Consider the following 18,035-nt stretch of genomic DNA (forward strand, 5'->3'; position numbering starts at 1 on the left):
CAATTACACTTTCCAGCAGATTTCATGTCACTTTTGACAGAAGAGTCACCATGAATAGATGATGTTATGTATGACCTCATTTGGGAAAGAATGATAACTGGTTCTTGTTCCAGTAGCACCTGAATATACTCCTTTGTGCATAACTGGCAAAACTGAGATCTCGCTTCCCTTTTCATTACAAATGCAAACTTAGGGATAAGTTCCCTCACTTTCATCAAGACAGCTTCAGTCCTTGCATGTTCTGTTTCAGATTGAGCAACTCCTTTTCTTGCCTTGTTTTCTCCAGTTTGAAGGCTAGCTTGTTGGCTTTCTTCTCCATTCTGCGTTCCTGTAAGTACAAATAATTACAAGTTTACCAAATACACAAACCATGCAAAAAGAAACCATTCTAATTAACAGCTCCAGATCATGAAAACAGCAGTAATTTGGACAAGGTTATTATTTATGACACTAATTACTACTAGTCAAACTAATATGTACCATCAGAATCATAGTCTTTAATTAGCTGAAGCTTCTAACATGTTGGCAGTTTCTGATCCTAAACAAACCAGTCAGGATATCATTGTGGCCAATTAGATTTGTCACATTTCTTTCAGAGGCTTTTCACTCTGATCTGAAAGGGAGGCTCAGGGCTGACCTTATTGCTGTCTACAACTACCTGAGGGGAGGTTGTGGCCAGGAGGAGGTTGCTCTCTTCTCTCAGGTGGCCAGCACCAGAACAAGAGGACACAGCCTCAGGCTGTGCCAGGGGAGATTTAGGCTGGAGGTGAGGAGAAAGTTCTTCACTGAGAGAGTCATTGGACACTGGAATGGGCTGCCCGGGGAGGTGGTGGAGTCGCCGTCCCTGGAGCTGTTCAAGGCAGGATTGGACGTGGCACTTCGTGCCATGGTCTAGCCTTGAGCTCTGTGGTAAAGGGTTGGACTTGATGATCTGTGAGGTCTCTTCCAACCCTGATGATACTGTGTGATACTGTGTGGGAGAAAGACCTTGGAGACAGCAAGTGCTCCATGGGCCAGCAACATGTCCTTGTGGCCAAGAGGCATCTTGAGGTGCATCAAGAAAAGTGTCCAGCAGGTCTAGGGAGGCTTTTCTGCTCCCTCTACTCTGTCCTGGTGAGACCACACCTGGAATAGTGTGTTCAGTTTGGGGGTCCCCAATTCAGGAGAGACAGGGACCTCCTGGAGAGTCCACTGGAGAGCCATAAGGATGATTAGGAGACTTCAGCACCTCCCTTGAGGAGCAAGACTGAGAAAACTGAGGCTGTTTAGTCTGAAGAAGAGATGACTGAGAGGACATCCAATAAATGTCTATAAATATATGAGTTGTGGGTGTCAAGTGGATGGGGCCAATCACTTTCTGGTGGTGCACAGTGTTAATACAAGGAACAAGGGATACAAACTTGAACACAGAAGGTATCACCTCAACATGAAGAGAAACTTCCTTACAGTGAGGGTGACAGAGCACTGGAACAGGCTGCCCACAGATCCTGTGGAGTCTCCTTCTCTGGAGACTTTCAAAACCTGCCTGGATGCATTCCCAGGACATCCTGCTTCGGCAGGGGGATTGGACTTCATTTCTGGAGGTCCCTTCTAACCTCTAACATTCTGCGATTCTTTGAAACTTCACAGCTGTTTTCTTTGCTTACCTAGATAGTAAGGAAATATGAAGGCTCCTACCAAAGTCATACTAGTGGCCACAGCAAAATTTCCAGAGAGGAAATTAAGATGACAGAAGTTAAAAGGGTAACTTTATTTCCAGTAGATATTACAAAAAAGCAATAACGAGTCCTTTGAGACCAGTAGGCTTTTCCTATTGTGCTCCAGACAGAAGAACAAACGAGCTTAAAAAACCTATTTTAAGACAGAGTTCAGATAATAGAATATGTTTTTGCAAGGCTTTGCTTAAAACAACTTACCTTCCTCTCCTCTTTTATGGCTTGTTTCCTAGCTCTGCGATCCTCTGTGCTCTCATCTTTGGAACGGGGCTGCGTCGATGCTCTTGGCAGGTCACTGTCATTAATCATCTGCATGCGTTCAATCTGCTTAGCAGTCAGACCTTTCTGAGGCAGGACATGTAAGGGAATTCCAGTCTTCTGGGAAATTTTTATTGGTTTGGGCTAAAACAGACAAAACATGCATTAGTGGTCCCTAACTTTCCCTTCAAGAAACCCACGTCGTACTGACTCATCAGCTTGATCCATTAGATTCAGATTTTACAGCAACAAACCTGTCAATTTCCTCATGCTATTTTCTTCCCTCAGAAGACTACACAATGATCTCCAAAAAAAAGGAATTCAACATTCTTGTGAGCAGAATCTGGCCTCCCAGAACAAGCTTCTGCCTTTTAAATATTCTACATTCTATGAAATATTAGCAGAAAGAACCAACCACCCACCAACCCTCAAGTAGGCACTTCATGTTCCTTTATAAAGATTCAAGAATAAGTTTTCCTCTCAAAGTCTCACACATCTGGAACATCAAGTTGTGCTCTAATGATGTGAAACGTCTGAAAGGCCAAAGAACTACAATAAACTGTTTCCAACTGTAGAAGGGAAACAGAAATCTATTTGCAAGGAAAAAAACCTAAGATGTGGTTGTGAGACACAGATTAAACAAGGCTATATGACAGATAGCAAGAAAGCAATTCCTTGCTCTCTACATTTATGCCTAGCTATTTACAGGAATGTTGAACTCATGGAATCACAGAATCAACCAGGGTGAAAGAGACCTCCAAGATCAGCCAGTCCAACCTAGCACCCAGCCCTAGCCAGTCAACCAGACCATGGCACTAAGTGCCTCATCCAGGCTTTTCTTGAACACCTCCAGGGACAGTGACTCCACCACCTCCCTGGGCAGCCCATTCCAATGCAAATCACTCTCTCTGGGAAGAACTTCCTCCTAACATCCAGCCTAGACCTCCCCTGGCACAACTTGAGACTGTGTGCCCTTGTTCTGTTGCTGGTTGCCTGGGAGAAGAGGCCAACCCTCACCTGGCTACAGCCTCCCTTCAGGTAGTTGTAGACAGCAATGAGGTCCCCCCTGAGCCTCCTCTGCTCCAGGCTAAACACCCCCAGCTCCCTCAGCCTCTCCTCATAGGGTTTGTGTTCCAGGCCCCTCACCAGCTTTGTTGCCCTTCTCTGGACACCTTCCAGCACCTCAACATCTCTCTTGAATTGAGGGGCCCAGAACTGGACACAGCACTCAAGGTGTGGCCTGACCAGTGCTGAGTACAGGGGAAGAATAACCTCCCTTGTCCTACTGGCCACACTGTTCCTGATGCAGGCCAGGATGCCATTGGCTCTCTTGGCCACCTGGGCACACTGCTGGCTCATCTTCAGCTACTATCTATCAGTACCCCAACGTTCTTCTCAATTTTCCTTCTAATAAAACAAAATATATCCAAACCTTTCTTCAGTGAAGTATGCCAAAGACTAACAATCTCCCCAACTCTCCTTTCTGCTCCCTCCTTTTAAAAACTGATGTCCATTGAAAAAAAAATAACCACTTTTGTCTCAAGTCTTCCCAGTCCAAGTTGTTAGTTGAGTAAGTTTAATGATTATTTTTTTTTACCTTTGATGGTTCTTTAATAAGTGTTGGGTGATTATATAAGTTTGAATATGTACCTAGGTCACAAGCAAAGAAAAAAAAAGTTAGTGAAGGCTTGCAAACTGAAATAAGGTCAATTCATTATGAATTGCACTACTACTTAGTCTTTGAAGATACTAAACCTCAAGAATTAAGTTATGCAGACAATAGCAGCAGTTTTATCTAGCAAGAACTCCCCCTATTTGCTCCAGAAGCATAAAGCATTTTACCTACAACACTGTTAGAAAGGTTCCAAGATCACCTATCATTGACTTTGAAACCCTAGGACCAAACAAGCAAACTCCAGAACACTTACTCAAAATGGATTCACAATCCCACTTTTCTTTTGGTTCCTCAATAACCACAGTTACTATTTCTTCTTTTTCTTCCTCACTTTCTTCATGCAAAGCAGAGTCTAATTCTTCACAGGGTTCAAGAGCATCCAATTTCACACAACTGCAAAAAGTCCAAAGGAAAAAAAAATCCAACATTTATCCCATCCTGAAAATGTGTCATTGTGTAAACCCAGCCTCTCCTTGGGAATACCCCAAAGCAAAGGAACTCCCAATGACTCCTACAGCAAAAGTAAGTTTCCTGAAGTAGGCATCTCCAAAATAAGCTGAAACATAGTATAAGAAACACAGCAAACAAAAATGAAGTATTTTTGCATTTGATAATTTGAAGTATTTTTGCATTCTTCCTGGAAAGCAGGAAGAGAAGAGGATTGAGTTTTTAGTCTGTAAGTAAGGCAGCTCTAGGGGGGATTCCAAACTCTGCTGCAGAGCAGCCAGCCATCTTTCACTACAAAGGACACATTACACTACCTTGCAATCCAGAAACAAGCTCAATGAGAGAATATATAGCCACTTAATTTTGGGATACTATCACCTGCTTTCAGACAGAGTGAATATACCATGGAAATACAACCTCACATCGACATGAGGTTGCTTTATCTGTACTGATTTTTGCAGTGCTCCAGACTGCATAGCAGCAGCACAGAACAGACTTGGCTACAGAATCTGTTACAGACAGGAATGAAAGTACAAGGAGAAAGGTGAGGCATTTCTTCTTTCCCTTTTTACTGTAACTTAGGGGTTATAATGAACTTAGTAGAGTTATTCCAGTTCTGCATAAACCTGCAGAATAGCTTCACTTAACTGTATCGTATCATAGAATCAACCAGGTTGGAAGAGACCTCCAAGATCAGCCAGTCCAACCTAGCACCCAGCCCTAGCCAGTCATCTAGACCATGGCACCAAGTGCCTCATCCAGGCTTTGCTTGAAGACCTCCAGGGACGGTGCCTCCACCACCTCCCTGGGCAGCCCATTCCAATGGCAATCACTCTCTCTGTGAAGAACTTCCTCCTAACACCCAGTCTATACTTCCCCCAGCACAACTTGAGACTGTGTCCCCTTGTTCTATTGCTGGTTGCCTGGGAGAAGAGGCCACCCCCCACCTGGCTACAATATCCCTTCAGATAGCTGTAGACAGCAACAGTATGTTAAGGCTGACATTGAGTGACACTAAAAAAACCCTCCTATGCAGCTGCTTTTACTGTGGGATGTAACCTTTGAGTACATGAACTGGAAACACCATACTCAAAGTTTCAGTATCAACACAGGGTTATGTAACTGCTTATGTGAAGCAGTACTCTGGGAATGCATACTTCTTTGCTTTCTCTTTGTAGTAATCATTCAGGACTTCCTGCAAGCGAGCGTTGTCCGTGTCAATATAGCCTTCCAACTCCACATTGTCCAAGGCTCCAATTTCATCTTCATCAAATTGTTCAAAAAACTAAAATGAAGAAGTGAGAACCTGTAGTTAGATCACAGTTGCTGTGCAGCTCCTGGCTGGCCTCAAGGAGATGTACACATTTCTTTCTATTAACAATTTTCTTCTCCTCTCTCATTTGCCAATCAACTGCCAAAAACACCTGCAGTAGGATTTCCTCCTTACTATCAGTATCCTTTCAGCCTGGGAGTCAGAAAGTTATCTTTTATTCATCCCCTAGAGCATGTTTCTTATTCTGAGGCATTATTTCAATCTGTACATTGAGAAGTCTGTCACTGCTCAGGACAAAAGTCAGAGCATTCTTCCACTGCAGCAATTCTGTTTAACTGTACCACTGTTAGCCCTTTTAACAGCGATTTAACACAATCCCCTTCAGGCAGAATACGTGCAGAGAACAGCTGTTTGATACCCTGGCTATCCAAGGCAGTAAGCATTTACACAGGCATACAGGACACCATCTTACAAGAAGAATCAAAAGACCAAACAGCATTTAGCACCCTATGTTTAAGATTTTTGATTTGCCTCACCTTTTCAAACCTGTCATCCAAGAGGGTTAACTGCTCATTCCTTCTTATTACTGAAGATGTCATAGAATACTCTGTGAAACGACTCTTGGTTTCTTCTTGCATAAAGAGAAATTCTTTAGTCTGTCCATCAACTCCATCATCTGATAAAGGACCTTCTGAATCGTAGTCTTTATCGTTACTGCAACTACCCTCTTCATCGCTATCATCCTCCACATCTTCCCATTCATCTTCATCCTCAGCATATGATCCCCTGAACAGACACATAAAACAGACTTACAGCAATACACTTCCACATCTGGTTCACCTGAAACAATTCAGCAATGACAGACTGAAAACTTGAGAGGGGAAAATGAAAAGTTATTACTTTCAAATCAGTAAAAGAAGTTTCTCAGTAACAGTGCCACAGCAGTCAGCATAATACTACTCCTGTCTGAAAGCTGCAAATGTTTCTGCTAACTGCTGGATCACACATCTGTGCAATGAGAGAGAGGTTATGTGTATGCTCAGCAATATATGTCAAAGTAGGGAAAGCAACAGCAAAATTTCATATGATACATTGAAATTTAAATAATAGGCAGTGGAGTATCATGTAAAGCATTCATAAAGGTGCTAGAAAACCTTGTTAGCCTTCATCAGTATTACTAGCAATGTACTTTAAATGTTTTGAATAGTTGAAGAGTTGTATCCTCTATGTTGCATCAAGAAAATTTGCTTTTGTAAGATCCCATCCATATAACACAATGTAATTTGTTTGTCCTTTAACACATCAAAGTATTCAGTTGGAAATCTGAAACCATTCTTGCTTCCTACACCACACGAACTAACAAGCAGCATCATTCTTATTTACAAATGATAGATAGTTCTGCAGAGCTTTGTCTACCCTTTCTGTGGTTCATTTGCTTGTAGAACAAAATCATCTTCCAAGATATTTTCTGGATTGTCAAAGTCAAAATCATCATCAAGAGCTGCAACAATATCTGGGTCAAAGTCTAGCCGTGGTCCTAATAAAAGTCAAAAAAACAAAGCAGAAGATGTTAAGTTTATCTGCCACTGCACAGCTCTGTTCCTGGCTACAATGCAATCCAACTAGACTGTTAATTTGCACTAAAGAAAGATTAAAGCTAAGAATCACAAAGTTCCTCAATAGTACAACAACCCCATGCAGAGATACAGGCTGGGGTCGGAGTGGCTGGAGAGCAGCCAGACAGAGAGGGATCTGGGAGTGCTGATTGATACCCACCTGAACATGAGCCAGCAGTGTGCCCAGGTGGCCAAGAGAGCCAGTGGCATCCTGGCCTGCATCAGGAATGGTGTGGCCAGCAGGAGCAGGGAGGTCATTCTGCCCCTGTACTCTGCACTGGTTAGACCACCCCTTGAGTGCTGTGTTCAGTTCTGGGCCCCCCAGTTTAGGAGGGACATTGAGATGCTTGAGCGTGTCCAGAGAAGGGCAACGAGGCTGGGGAGAGGCCTTGAGCACAGCCCTACGAGGAGAGGCTGAGGGAGCTGGGATTGGTTAGCCTGGAGAAGAGGAGGCTCAGGGGAGACCTTATTGTTGTCTACAACTACCTGAGGGGTGCTTGTAGCCAGGAGGAGGTTGCTCTCTTCTCTCAGGTGGCCAGCACCAGAACGAGAGGACACAGCCTCAAGCTACGCCAGAGGAAATTTAGGCTTGAGGTGAGGAGAAAGTTCTTCCCTGAGAGAGTCATTGGACACTGGAATGGGCTGCCCGGGGAGGTGGTGGAGTCACCGTCCCTGGAGCTGTTCAAGGCAGGATTGGACGTGGCACTTGGTGCCATGGTCTAGCCTTGAGCTCAGTGGTAAAGGGTTGGACTTGATGATCTATGAGGTCTCTTCCAACCTTGGTGATACTGTGATGTCTCATACAAGGCTACTTTACAAGAAAAAATACCCTTTAAGGCCACCTACCAATGCTAGCCACCAGGCCCTAGAATTGTCTACACTACAAAAGGCCAGAAAATGCCTCTCTACTACCAACTACTGTTTCCAGTATCTTCCCATCAAGACAGAGAGAACTACAACTACTTCCTATAGAGACAGCTGTGAAGTGAATGTTCAGTTCACCTGGATGCATAACAAATGCACACTCACAGCCTGTAACAGTGAAATAACACTAACAAAGCTAAGAGAACAGCATTCAGCATTAGAAGAGATATTTTGAGTTAAAATCCAGTTCCAGAATTAGGTTGAACAAAGTAATAAAAAGACACTGCTACCTACAGTTTTCCCCTGATACTGGTTCCAATTTTCTACACAATAGTAAGAGCTCATGGATTCCAGCCCCTACAAGCAAAGCTAAAAAGCTATGATTGAATCATGGGTCTCTTATAGATCACTCTTTACACCTGCTATTGAGCTTATTCTGAACCAAAACCGATGAGACACTGCAATCAAGGCCATAATTACTATCTAGTAGCTAAATGAAAACTCATCTTACAGAAAGGGAGATTCAATGATACCTGAAATAGGAGCAGCTTTATTTAACAAGCCCACATCCTCTTCAAACTCGGTGGCAAATACTGAGGAAGGCAACTTAATGGAGGGAGCCTTAAGAAAAGAAAGAAAATAACCCATTACAACCTGTTTGTTCTCAGTTTCTCATCTGAGCTAGCATATACAAAAACATGAGCAAAAGAAACTCCACGAGTGCTACTTAAATATTAAGACAAGTGCAAATGTTCAATGTTATGCAATGAAAGCTAGGTTAAAGTGTTGGCAGTGCTAATTCTCAGGTCAGTACCCTCCAGGTGCAGGTGCAGAGGCAGTGTTTTTGCATCTCTGAAGCTCTGTAGACAATGGCTATACAGCAAGCATAACAAGTGGTTTTTAATACAGATTTGCAATTATCCCTTCACTGAAAGGCTTATTAAAAGATGCATCTGAAGTAATTTGAAATCTTATACAACATCACCAAATTGTACCTGAAATGTGTTTCTGACTAAGAACATTGGTTTAGGCTAAAACTACAGTATTTGTTAAACCAAACTCCTTCAATGAAAAGCAACTGACAGCAGCATACTTCACTGGCTGAAATTAGTTATTGATTTTCCATTTCAATGTGATCTAATATCATGAAATTCTCAAGTTATGTCTGCCAATGAATGTCCTTTTCTACTCCTTCTGGGTTCTGTTGCATTCCACTTTACAGATCAGTAATAGGAACTGATATATTCACGATTCCAAGAGCATTCCAAAGTTCCAAACATTTTAAAAACAAATGTCAATGCCACTGAACAGTTGCTCAAATACTTCTTGACAGAGATGGCTTGTAAAAAAGCTTGCCATGGTTACTCAAAGGGTTTTAAAGCTGTGCTAACAAAGTACTGTTCACCAGTACCAGGCTATCAGAACAGAGACTTCCTCTTTACAAGGAAAAGTTAAGGGATAATGTGTACATTTTACTTCTGGGGGGTGTGCTAGTTTGAAGCTAGCTAGAATGTTTTGGTAAGAAGAACTAGATTACAGGCTGTGGAAGGAAAACAAAGCTTATGTCTACCTCACTCATAGGCTTGCTGAGACGTATTAAAAACAAAAAAACAAACATAGATAAGGAACTCCTGCTGCTGAGGAGCTCGGAGCAGCATCTCTCTCTAGCCTCTTCGACTAATCCACTTTGCTTCCTAACCCCCTGGCCAAACCTTCATTCTTCCTTGGGACTGGGGTAAGGTTGAGAGGGGTAGGGGGAAGGTGAAGGGGCAGTTGAGAGCCCCTCCTGGGGACTCAGGTTTCTGGGAGGGCTGTTGTGTTTCTGCATTATCTTTTCCCTTGTCTATTTCTGTATACAACTGTATATACTGTAACTATCTGCTTGTATATTGTGCTAAGCTGTAAATAATAAGCTTCATTCAATTTCCAGAGCCAGCTGAGTCTAGTCTGGGTGATTTCCAAAGTGTGAGAGGGCAGGGAACACCCAAACCATCACAGGTGGATCCCAATTGGAATCCAGAAGAAAATTCTTCACAATGAAAATAGTCACTGCAATAATCTCCCAAGGGAAGTACTGCATTTCTCTACAATGGTCAGCCACAAAGACTCAGCTTGCCAGGCTGCTGGGCCATCTCATTTAAACTACACTATTACTTAGAAAGGTTAAAACAGATGATCCTTGGGGTCCCTTTCCAATCTGGTGTTCTGTGATTCTCTGAATACACTTTGGCTTCTCAGCTTTTCTTTTCACCTGCAGCAAAGTCTGACTGTGGGTCAAAAAAAATCCTATATGTACACAGAAAGATATCACTCTCATGATAACACTTGTTGAACGTGGTGCATGTGCCTACAGGATGCTAAAACCCAAAGAACAGCATGAGATTATGATTAGCGGAAATACTACCTACAGGGACTCGCTGAATTTCATCTTCTATGTGCCCATCACTTGTGACAACAATTCTGCTTTGCTGTCCACGCACAGAAGGGACAAGCTCAGAAGGACCAGATGCTTCTTTTAGATGCTGCAAATAGTCATAGTCATCATCAAAGAAGACTCCATACTTCCGCTGCTCTTCTCGCCTTTGCTCCTCGTGACCCTTGGAATTGAAAAAAGAGAAATATGTGTGATGGTTTGGGTGCTCCCTGCCCCCCACACTTTGTAAATCACCCAGGCTAGGCTCAGCCAGCTCTGGGAATATGAATGAAGCTATTTATTTACAGCTAGCACAATATACAAGCAGATATTTACAGTATATACAGTTATAGACAGAAATAGACAAGGGAAAAGATAATACAGAAACACAACAGCCCTCCCAGAAACCTGAGTCCCCAGGAGGGGCTCTCAACCACCCCTGCACCTTCCCCCTGCCCTCTCAACCTTACCCCAGTCCTAAAGAAGAATAGAGGTTCAGCCAAGAGGTTATAAAGTAAAGGTGGGTTAGTCCAAATGGAAGGTGAGGTTAGGGAGATGCTGCTCAGCCAGAGAGTGATGACAAAATGGCAAGACTGTTATCTAATGTTCACCTTTCTTCTCCAGCAAGACTCTGAGGGAAGCAGACATCACCATTGTTTTCCTTTCACAGCCTATGATCACCAAAACATTCTAGCTTGCTTCAAACTAGCACAATATGTTTAGTAGTTAGGTCCACTAAGCAGACTATAAAGGAACACATCTTTGGAGAATGCCTGAATTCTGGAGTCTTAGTGGTCCTCTCCCCACTCATTATAACACACAGCCAATTGGAACACTGTAACCATCTGGTGCAGTGCTTGGTGGACATGAACCTTTTCCATGGCAGCATTAACTAACGAAGCCTGCTTTTTCAGGATGGCTCAGGAAATTCTTGTTGCTGGTTTTCATATAGATTTGTATCCCTAATGTCAGCTAACCATCCTTCAACACATCACATAAATGACAACTATTAATTTCCCTACAACAGCCCCTTTTTAATAAAATGGACTGAAAACTACTTTCTCCCAGGCCATGTTTTTCAATTATACAATTGCATAACCACTTGTCTCTCCTCCAGCAATTCTCATCTGAATGAACCTCAACATTTCTGATGGTTTGGGTGTTTCCCTCCCCCCCACGCTTTAGAAATCACCCAGACTAGACTCAGCTGGCTCTGGAAATATGAATGAAGCTATTTATTTACAGCTAGCACAATATATAAGCAGATATTTACAGTATATACAGTTATAGACAGAAATAGACAAGGGAAAAGGTAATACAGACACACAACAGCCCTCCCAGAAACCTCTTAAAGCAAGTATTTACTTTCTGTGTAGGCAGCAGAACTCTCTGGGGTGCAGTATCATCAGCAGCAAGTGGATCTCTCTGACTTCTGTGCACCAAGTGAAAAGTTACTGCTTTTTTCTTCTCTATGAAGGGTTTCTTCTTCTTGTGAGGCTGCAAAAGGACATTTGGTTAGTAACTAGGGAAAACAGAAATATTAAATGGACCTGAAAAGAATCATTTGCCTCAAGTGTGCTAAAGTATTCCTTTTAAAGGCAATGTATTATGAATATACACCTAAAGACAGTGCAAAAAGAAATCAGTGGTAGGTTAACTCTTCCAACCACATGCACAGCAGCCATTTCATAGGATCTAAGAGCATATGCATCTGTATTCAGCTGCAAAATGGCAAGGCATCAGTACAGCAAATATTTGATTACAGCAGGGACACGTTAACATCTAATCTTATAAAGAAAATTGTAAGTGACTACTTTCAGAATACTGGGTGAAATCTGAGAGACTTCGCCTAAGGAACACAGAAAACTGGCATAAGGAAATTCATTTAGACACGACTTGAAAATATAGACAACTGTTCCTGCCCCAGTAATTCACTATCGACTTGACTGCATCATTACACACACAGAGCTGTATCGTCAAAATATACCTACATTCCAGGTCAACAAAACTCTGAAATACTCTTAACTGGGCTTTCAGTTAGCACATCAAGCTTGGGGAAATACCTCAGTGAAGATTTCTGGCTTCACTTACCTATCAAAACACAGTAATAGCACATATATACAACTTGGGAATTACCCCAGGCGGTTAACCTATCTTTACCTGGTAACTTTACACAAACAACCCCATGCAGAGATACAGGCTAGGGTCGGAGTGGCTGGAGAGCAGCCAGAAAGGGATCTGGGGGTGCTGATTGACACCCGCCTGAAGATGAGCCAGCAGTGTGCCCAGGTGGCCAAGAGAGCCAGTGGCATCCTGGCCTGCATCAGGAATGGTGTGGTCAGCAGGAGCAGGGAGGTCATTCTGCCCCTGTACTCTGCACTGGTTAGACCACCCCTTGAGTGCTGTGTTCAGTTCTGGGCCCCCCAGTTTAGGAGGGACATTGAGATGCTTGAGCGTGTCCAGAGAAGGGCAACGAGGCTGGGGAGAGGCCTTGAGCACAGCCCTACGAGAAGAGGCTGAGGGAGCTGGGATTGGTTAGCCTGGAGAAGAGGAGGCTCAGGGGTGACCTTATTGCTGTCTACAACTACCTGAGGGGTGGTTGTGGCCAGGAGGAGGTTGCTCTCTTCTCTCAGGTGGCCAGCACCAGAACAAGAGGACACAGCCTCAGGCTGCTCCAGGGGAAATTTAGGCTGGAGGTGAGGAGAAAGTTCTTCCCTGAGAGAGTCATTGGACACTGGAATGGGCTGCCCGGGGAGGTGGTGGAGTCGCCGTCCCTGGAGCTGTTCAAGGCAGGATTGGACGTGGCACTTGGTGCCATGGTCTGGCCTTGAGCTCTGTGGTAAAGGGTTGGACTTGATGATCTGTGAGGTCTCTTCCAACCTTGGTGATACCGTGATAAAATTTCAGTGTCTTAATTGCCATCATATGTTTTGTGGTAAACCCTCCAAAATCAGGTTTAAAATGAGCATCCTTAAAAAACAATACAATTAAGTTTTTTGAAGCAGGCAACGTCCTGCCCCCACAAACACACCTGCTGGTGACTGATGGTAAAAGGGAGCAGCTGGCAGCACAGCCACGCCGCACGAAGACGACCTCATTGCAGTCTACAACTACCTGAAAGGGCATTGTAGCCAGGTGGGGGGTGGCCTCTTCTCCCAGGCAACCAGCAATAGAACAAGGGGACACAGTCTCAAGTTGTGCCAGGGCAAGTATAGGCTGGATGTTAGGAGGAAGTTGTTGGCAGAGAGAGTGATTGGCATTGAAATGGGCTGCCCAGGGAGGTGGTGGAGGCACCGTCCCTGGAGGTGTTGAAGAAAAGCCTGGATGAGGCACTTAGTGCCATGGTCTGGTTGACTGGCTAGGGCTGGGTGCTAGGCTGGACTGGATGATGTTGGAGGTCTCTTCCAACCTGGTTGATTCTATGTTGAGCAGGAAAGCTGCCACCCCCGTACTCTACCACTCTCTGGGTGGCTCAAAGCACACACCTCGGGAGGTCGCCAGAAAATGTCTCTCTACTACCAACTACTGTTTTCAGTATCTTTCCACCAAGACAGAGAGAACTACTACAAGTAGTTCCTATATCGAGACAGCTGTGAAGTGAACGTTCAGTGCAAACCCGGATGCATAACAAATGCACACTTACAGCCTGTAGCAGTGAAATAACACTAACAAAGCTAAGCGAACGGCATTCAGCTGCCGCTGAGCAGGCAGGCTTCCCCCAGTCACACCTCCCGCTCCCCGCCGCCGGCCCGGAGCTGCCGAGACAGATCCCACGAACTGAGATGGGCCTGGTAAAGCTTTCGGACAGCAGAGCAAGCAAGGCGCTCAACGAGCCATTTCTGCCCTCCGAACCGCGCTACGGAAACGACCCGACTTCAACCCAAACGCGAGGGCCGCCCCCTAACCCTGCACCTCACCATGGCGCGATCGCAGGCCCGGTAGAAGCCGCTGCCCGCCGGCGAGAAGCGCTGCGATGGCCGCTACAGGCGCCCTGACCGCGTCCTCCCCCACGCTGCGGCAGCGTCAGCGCCGCCCGCCGCAGGCCTCCATCCTGGGGCAAACCAGTGACCAACAGGGGGATGCCGGTAGGCTACTAGTCCGTACAGAGAGGGGGTTCCCCCAGCGAAAGAAAATGACAAGCGTTTAATAGCATTTAAGTAGCATATTAATTAAAGTGCGGGATCTATGAACGCAAGCTCCATTCTTCTTCCTGTGCTCCAGAATCATATAGTTCCACTACTCCTCCCAAACTAGCGGAGAATGGTTCCGCCCGGCAGAGGGCCGGCAGGTCAGACGCTTGCGCACTGGTGGGGTTGAGCCTTCCTCGCGGGGAGGGGCGGCCTCGGGTTAGCCCCACCCGCTGCCCTGCAGCACGCGCGGGCCCGGCGGGGCGGGGCGCGGCTAGGGGCGGGCGTCCAGGGGGCGGGGCGTCCGAGGGGGCGGGGCGTCGGAGGGGGGGCGTCCTAGGGGGCGGGGCGCTGCTAGGGGCGGGCGTCCGAGGGGGCGGGGCGCTGCTAGGGGCGGGCGTCCGAGGGGGCGGGCGTCCGAGAGGGCGGGGCGGGCGTCCGAGGGGGGCGGGCGTCCGAGGGGGGCGGGCGTCCGAGGGGGGCGGGCGTCCGAGGGGGCGGGCGTCCGAGAGGGCGGGACGGGCGTCCGAGGGGGGCGGGCGTCCGAGGGGGGCGGGCGTCCGAGAGGGGCGGGCGTCCGAGGGGGCGGGCGTCCGAGAGGGCGGGGCGGGCGTCCGAGGGGGGCGGGCGACCGAGGGGGGCGGGCGTCCGAGGGGGGCGGGCGTCCGAGGGGGGCGGGCGTCCGAGGGGGGCGGGCGTCCGAGGGGGGCGGGGCGTCCGAGGGGGGCGGGCGTCCGAGGGGGGCGGGCGTCCGAGGGGGGCGGGGCGTCCGAGGGGGGCGGGCGTCCGAGGGGCCTGTCGCGCTTCCTGTAGTCGGATTAAGTTGCTGGGTGGAGGGTATTGCTCTGGTCTGCGAGCCGGATGAAGGCGGGAGGGACGGAGCGCCTTCAGAAGTCGTGAGGCTGTGCTGGGAAGAGTAGGCATCTCCGCGAGTTGACAGTTACCTGCTAGTTGTCTGCCTCGTACCCCAACCTGTTACTGTCTCTGCCTGCCACTGTCGCGGTCTCTGCCTGCCACTGTCGCGGTCTCTGCCTGCCGCTGTCGCGGTCTCGCCTGCTCGCTTTCTCGGCGGAGCCGAAAGTGCTGCGCGGCGCAGCGCGGCTCGCCGAGGCGATGGCCCCTGCCAGCAGGGCCGAACGCTTGCCCAGGCTCCGCGCAGAGACCATCCCGGCGCGTCCCGCAACGTGGAGGTGTAAGCCCGGGATGGACAGCCGGTTGCACGGCAGACGCTCATCATTTCACTTACTGCACTAGCGCTCTGACGCTACAGTACAATACATTAACGAAGCACTGGGGCGAGACAGAAAATACAGTAGCGCTCAGCCGTCCCTGCAGGAAGGGCCTTCTCAGCTAGCTGTGCTGCAGGGCATTCTGACACACACCTCTGCAGCTTGGCTCTGCACAAGCTCACATCCAGCCTGGATTTGAAGGCTTGTGCAAAGACGCAAATGTTCGACCACACACGAGTTTCACTTCTTGTGATAGGACACTCTGTAAAGACCATACCTATGCCATGTGGCATGCCTGTGCACAAACACGCAGGCATATAGGTAAGCTCTCTGTGCTAAGAGGAAAAATATGGTTGCTAATTTAGGAATTTAAAACATTTTGTTACATTAAAAAGAAAAAAACCCAAAGAACATCGAAGATAGCAGCTCCTTCTGTGTGCATACTGACAGTAACAGCTATGGAAGGAACTACGGTATGTGTATGAAGTGTGCATATGTTCACAGCTACATAGACATCTATGCCTTAAAATATTAGTGTTAATCAAATTGTAATAGATTTCAGTGTTCTTCAGTAGGTGTCACCAAAGCTCCAAAAGCTCAGAATGTCACTCTTCTGGCTACTGTTTCCAGAACTTTTTTATCTTTACCTCAAGTTCCATCCTTTTACTTTCTGGGATCTGCCCTGTCAGCTGTAACTACTCCCTTCCTAAGAGCATTCAGATTTCCCCTGCATGTATCTGCACAAAAGCTAGACCTTCTTGGATGAGGCACTTAGTGCCATGGTCTGGTTGACTGGCTAGGGCTGGGTGCTAGGTTGGCCAGTCAGAAGTGGTGTCCCTCAGGCATCTGTGCTGGGTCCCATCCTCTTTAACATCTTCATAGATGATCTGGATGAGGGCATCGAGTCAGTCATCAGCAAGTGTGCAGATGACACCAAGCTAAGGGCAGATGTGACTGAGTTGGAAGGCAGAAGGGCTCTGCAGCGGGACCTTGACTGCCTCGACAGATGGGCAGAGTCCAATGGGATGGCTTCAATAGCTCCAAGTGCAGGGTGCTGCACTTTGGCCACAACAATCCCATGCAGAGATACAGGCTGGGGTCGGAGTGGCTGGAGAGCAGCCAGACAGAGAGGGATCTGGGGGTGCTGATTGATACCCGCCTGAACATGAGCCAGCAGTGTGCCCAGGTGGCCAAGAGAGCCAGTGGCATCCTGGCCTGCATCAGGAATGGTGTGGCCAGCAGGAGCAGGGAGGTCATTCTGCCCCTGGACTCTGCACTGGTTAGATCACACCTTGAGTACTGTGTCCAGTTCTGGGCCCCCCAGTTTAGGAGGGACATTGAGATGCTTGAGCGTGTCCAGAGAAGGGCGACGAGGCTGGGGAGAGGCCTTGAGCACAGCCCTACGAGGAGAGGCTGAGGGAGCTGGGATTGGTTAGCCTGGAGAAGAGGAGGCTCAGGGGAGACCTTATTGCTGTCTACAACTACCTGAGGGGAGGTTGTGGCCAGGAGGAGGTTGCTCTCTTCTCTCAGGTGGCCAGCACCAGAACAAGAGGACACAGCCTCAGGCTGTGCCAGGGGAGATTTAGGCTGGAGGTGAGGAGAAAGTTCTTCCCTGAGAGAGTCATTGGACACTGGAATGGGCTGCCCGGGGAGGTGGTGGAGTCGTCGTCCCTGGGGCAGTTCAAGGCAGGATTGGACGTGGCACTTGGTGCCATGGTCTAGCCTTGAGCTCTGTGGTAAAGGGTTGGACTTGATGATCTGTGAGGTCTCTTCCAACCCTGATGATACTGTGATACTGTGATGATCTTGGAGGTCTCTTCCAACCTGGTTGATTCTATGACTCTATGATTCTGTGATTCTATGGTGTCGCACTGCTGTCACCCATCTGAAGGCAGTAGTAAACTCATGCTACAGGAACGTTAGCAACCCTTTGACTGCTTGTGAATAGCTTTTAAAGGGCTGCACCTAGCAGGAGAGGCTCCCTGTAGTATGCCTACACTGCAAGCCTAGCAACAAGTGGAGTGGCAGAGGTAGCCTTTGATGAGAACAGAATTTCCCAACTCTTTAAAATACTGTGTCTAGCATTTATCTGTGGGGTGGGTAACGATGTAGGTTAGATTACTCTTTGTTTCTTCTAGGTCCCTGTGTCAGCTCTGACATCCATAGAAGTGCAGAGTACTTGTATGTAGACTTGTGCTAGTTTGAAGCAAGCTGGAATGTTTTGGTAAAAGAACTAGATAACAGGCAGTGAAATGAAAACAATTGATGTCAACTTCTCTCACAGTCTCGCTGAGAGCTCTGGGAAGAAGAAGTAAACTTTCTCCATTTTGTTCTTCACTCTTGCTTTGGCCTTAGACCGAGACACATCTTTCTAACATCACTGCTTTCTAACCCTGCTCCCTAACCTCTTGGCTGCAC

At 47.0% G+C, this 18,035-nt stretch overlaps 1 protein-coding gene across 1 annotated transcript; it reads right to left on the bottom strand.

The window, feature by feature from the left end:
- Positions 1 to 33: 33 nt before the first annotated feature.
- Positions 34 to 14,504, bottom strand: LTV1 (LTV1 ribosome biogenesis factor). The gene is made up of 11 exons (XM_064169353.1): positions 14,179 to 14,504; positions 11,627 to 11,758; positions 10,257 to 10,445; positions 8,382 to 8,469; positions 6,785 to 6,905; positions 5,905 to 6,154; positions 5,253 to 5,380; positions 3,902 to 4,041; positions 3,571 to 3,623; positions 1,917 to 2,117; positions 34 to 328 (listed from the first exon to the last, which is right to left on the bottom strand). The coding sequence occupies exons 1-11, from the start codon at positions 14,179 to 14,181 to the stop codon at positions 215 to 217; spliced, it is 1,419 nt and encodes a 472-aa protein (XP_064025423.1). The 5' UTR covers positions 14,182 to 14,504; the 3' UTR covers positions 34 to 214.
- Between the last annotated feature and the right edge of the window lie 3,531 nt (positions 14,505 to 18,035).

Source organism: Pogoniulus pusillus, chromosome 31, assembly GCF_015220805.1.
Source record: "Pogoniulus pusillus isolate bPogPus1 chromosome 31, bPogPus1.pri, whole genome shotgun sequence".
NCBI classification, from domain to species: Eukaryota; Metazoa; Chordata; class Aves; order Piciformes; family Lybiidae; genus Pogoniulus; species Pogoniulus pusillus.

What these genes read in the sequence shown, in the direction of transcription:
- LTV1 (XM_064169353.1), bottom strand. An exon ending in TGGATGACAGGTTTGAAAAG is followed by an intron (nt 5,381 to 5,904) that starts GTGAGGCAAATC and finishes TCTTCATTTTAG; the next exon opens with TTTTTTGAACAATTTGATGA. An exon ending in GGATTGTGAATCCATTTTGA is followed by an intron (nt 3,624 to 3,901) that starts GTAAGTGTTCTG and finishes CTTGTGACCTAG; the next exon opens with GTACATATTCAAACTTATAT.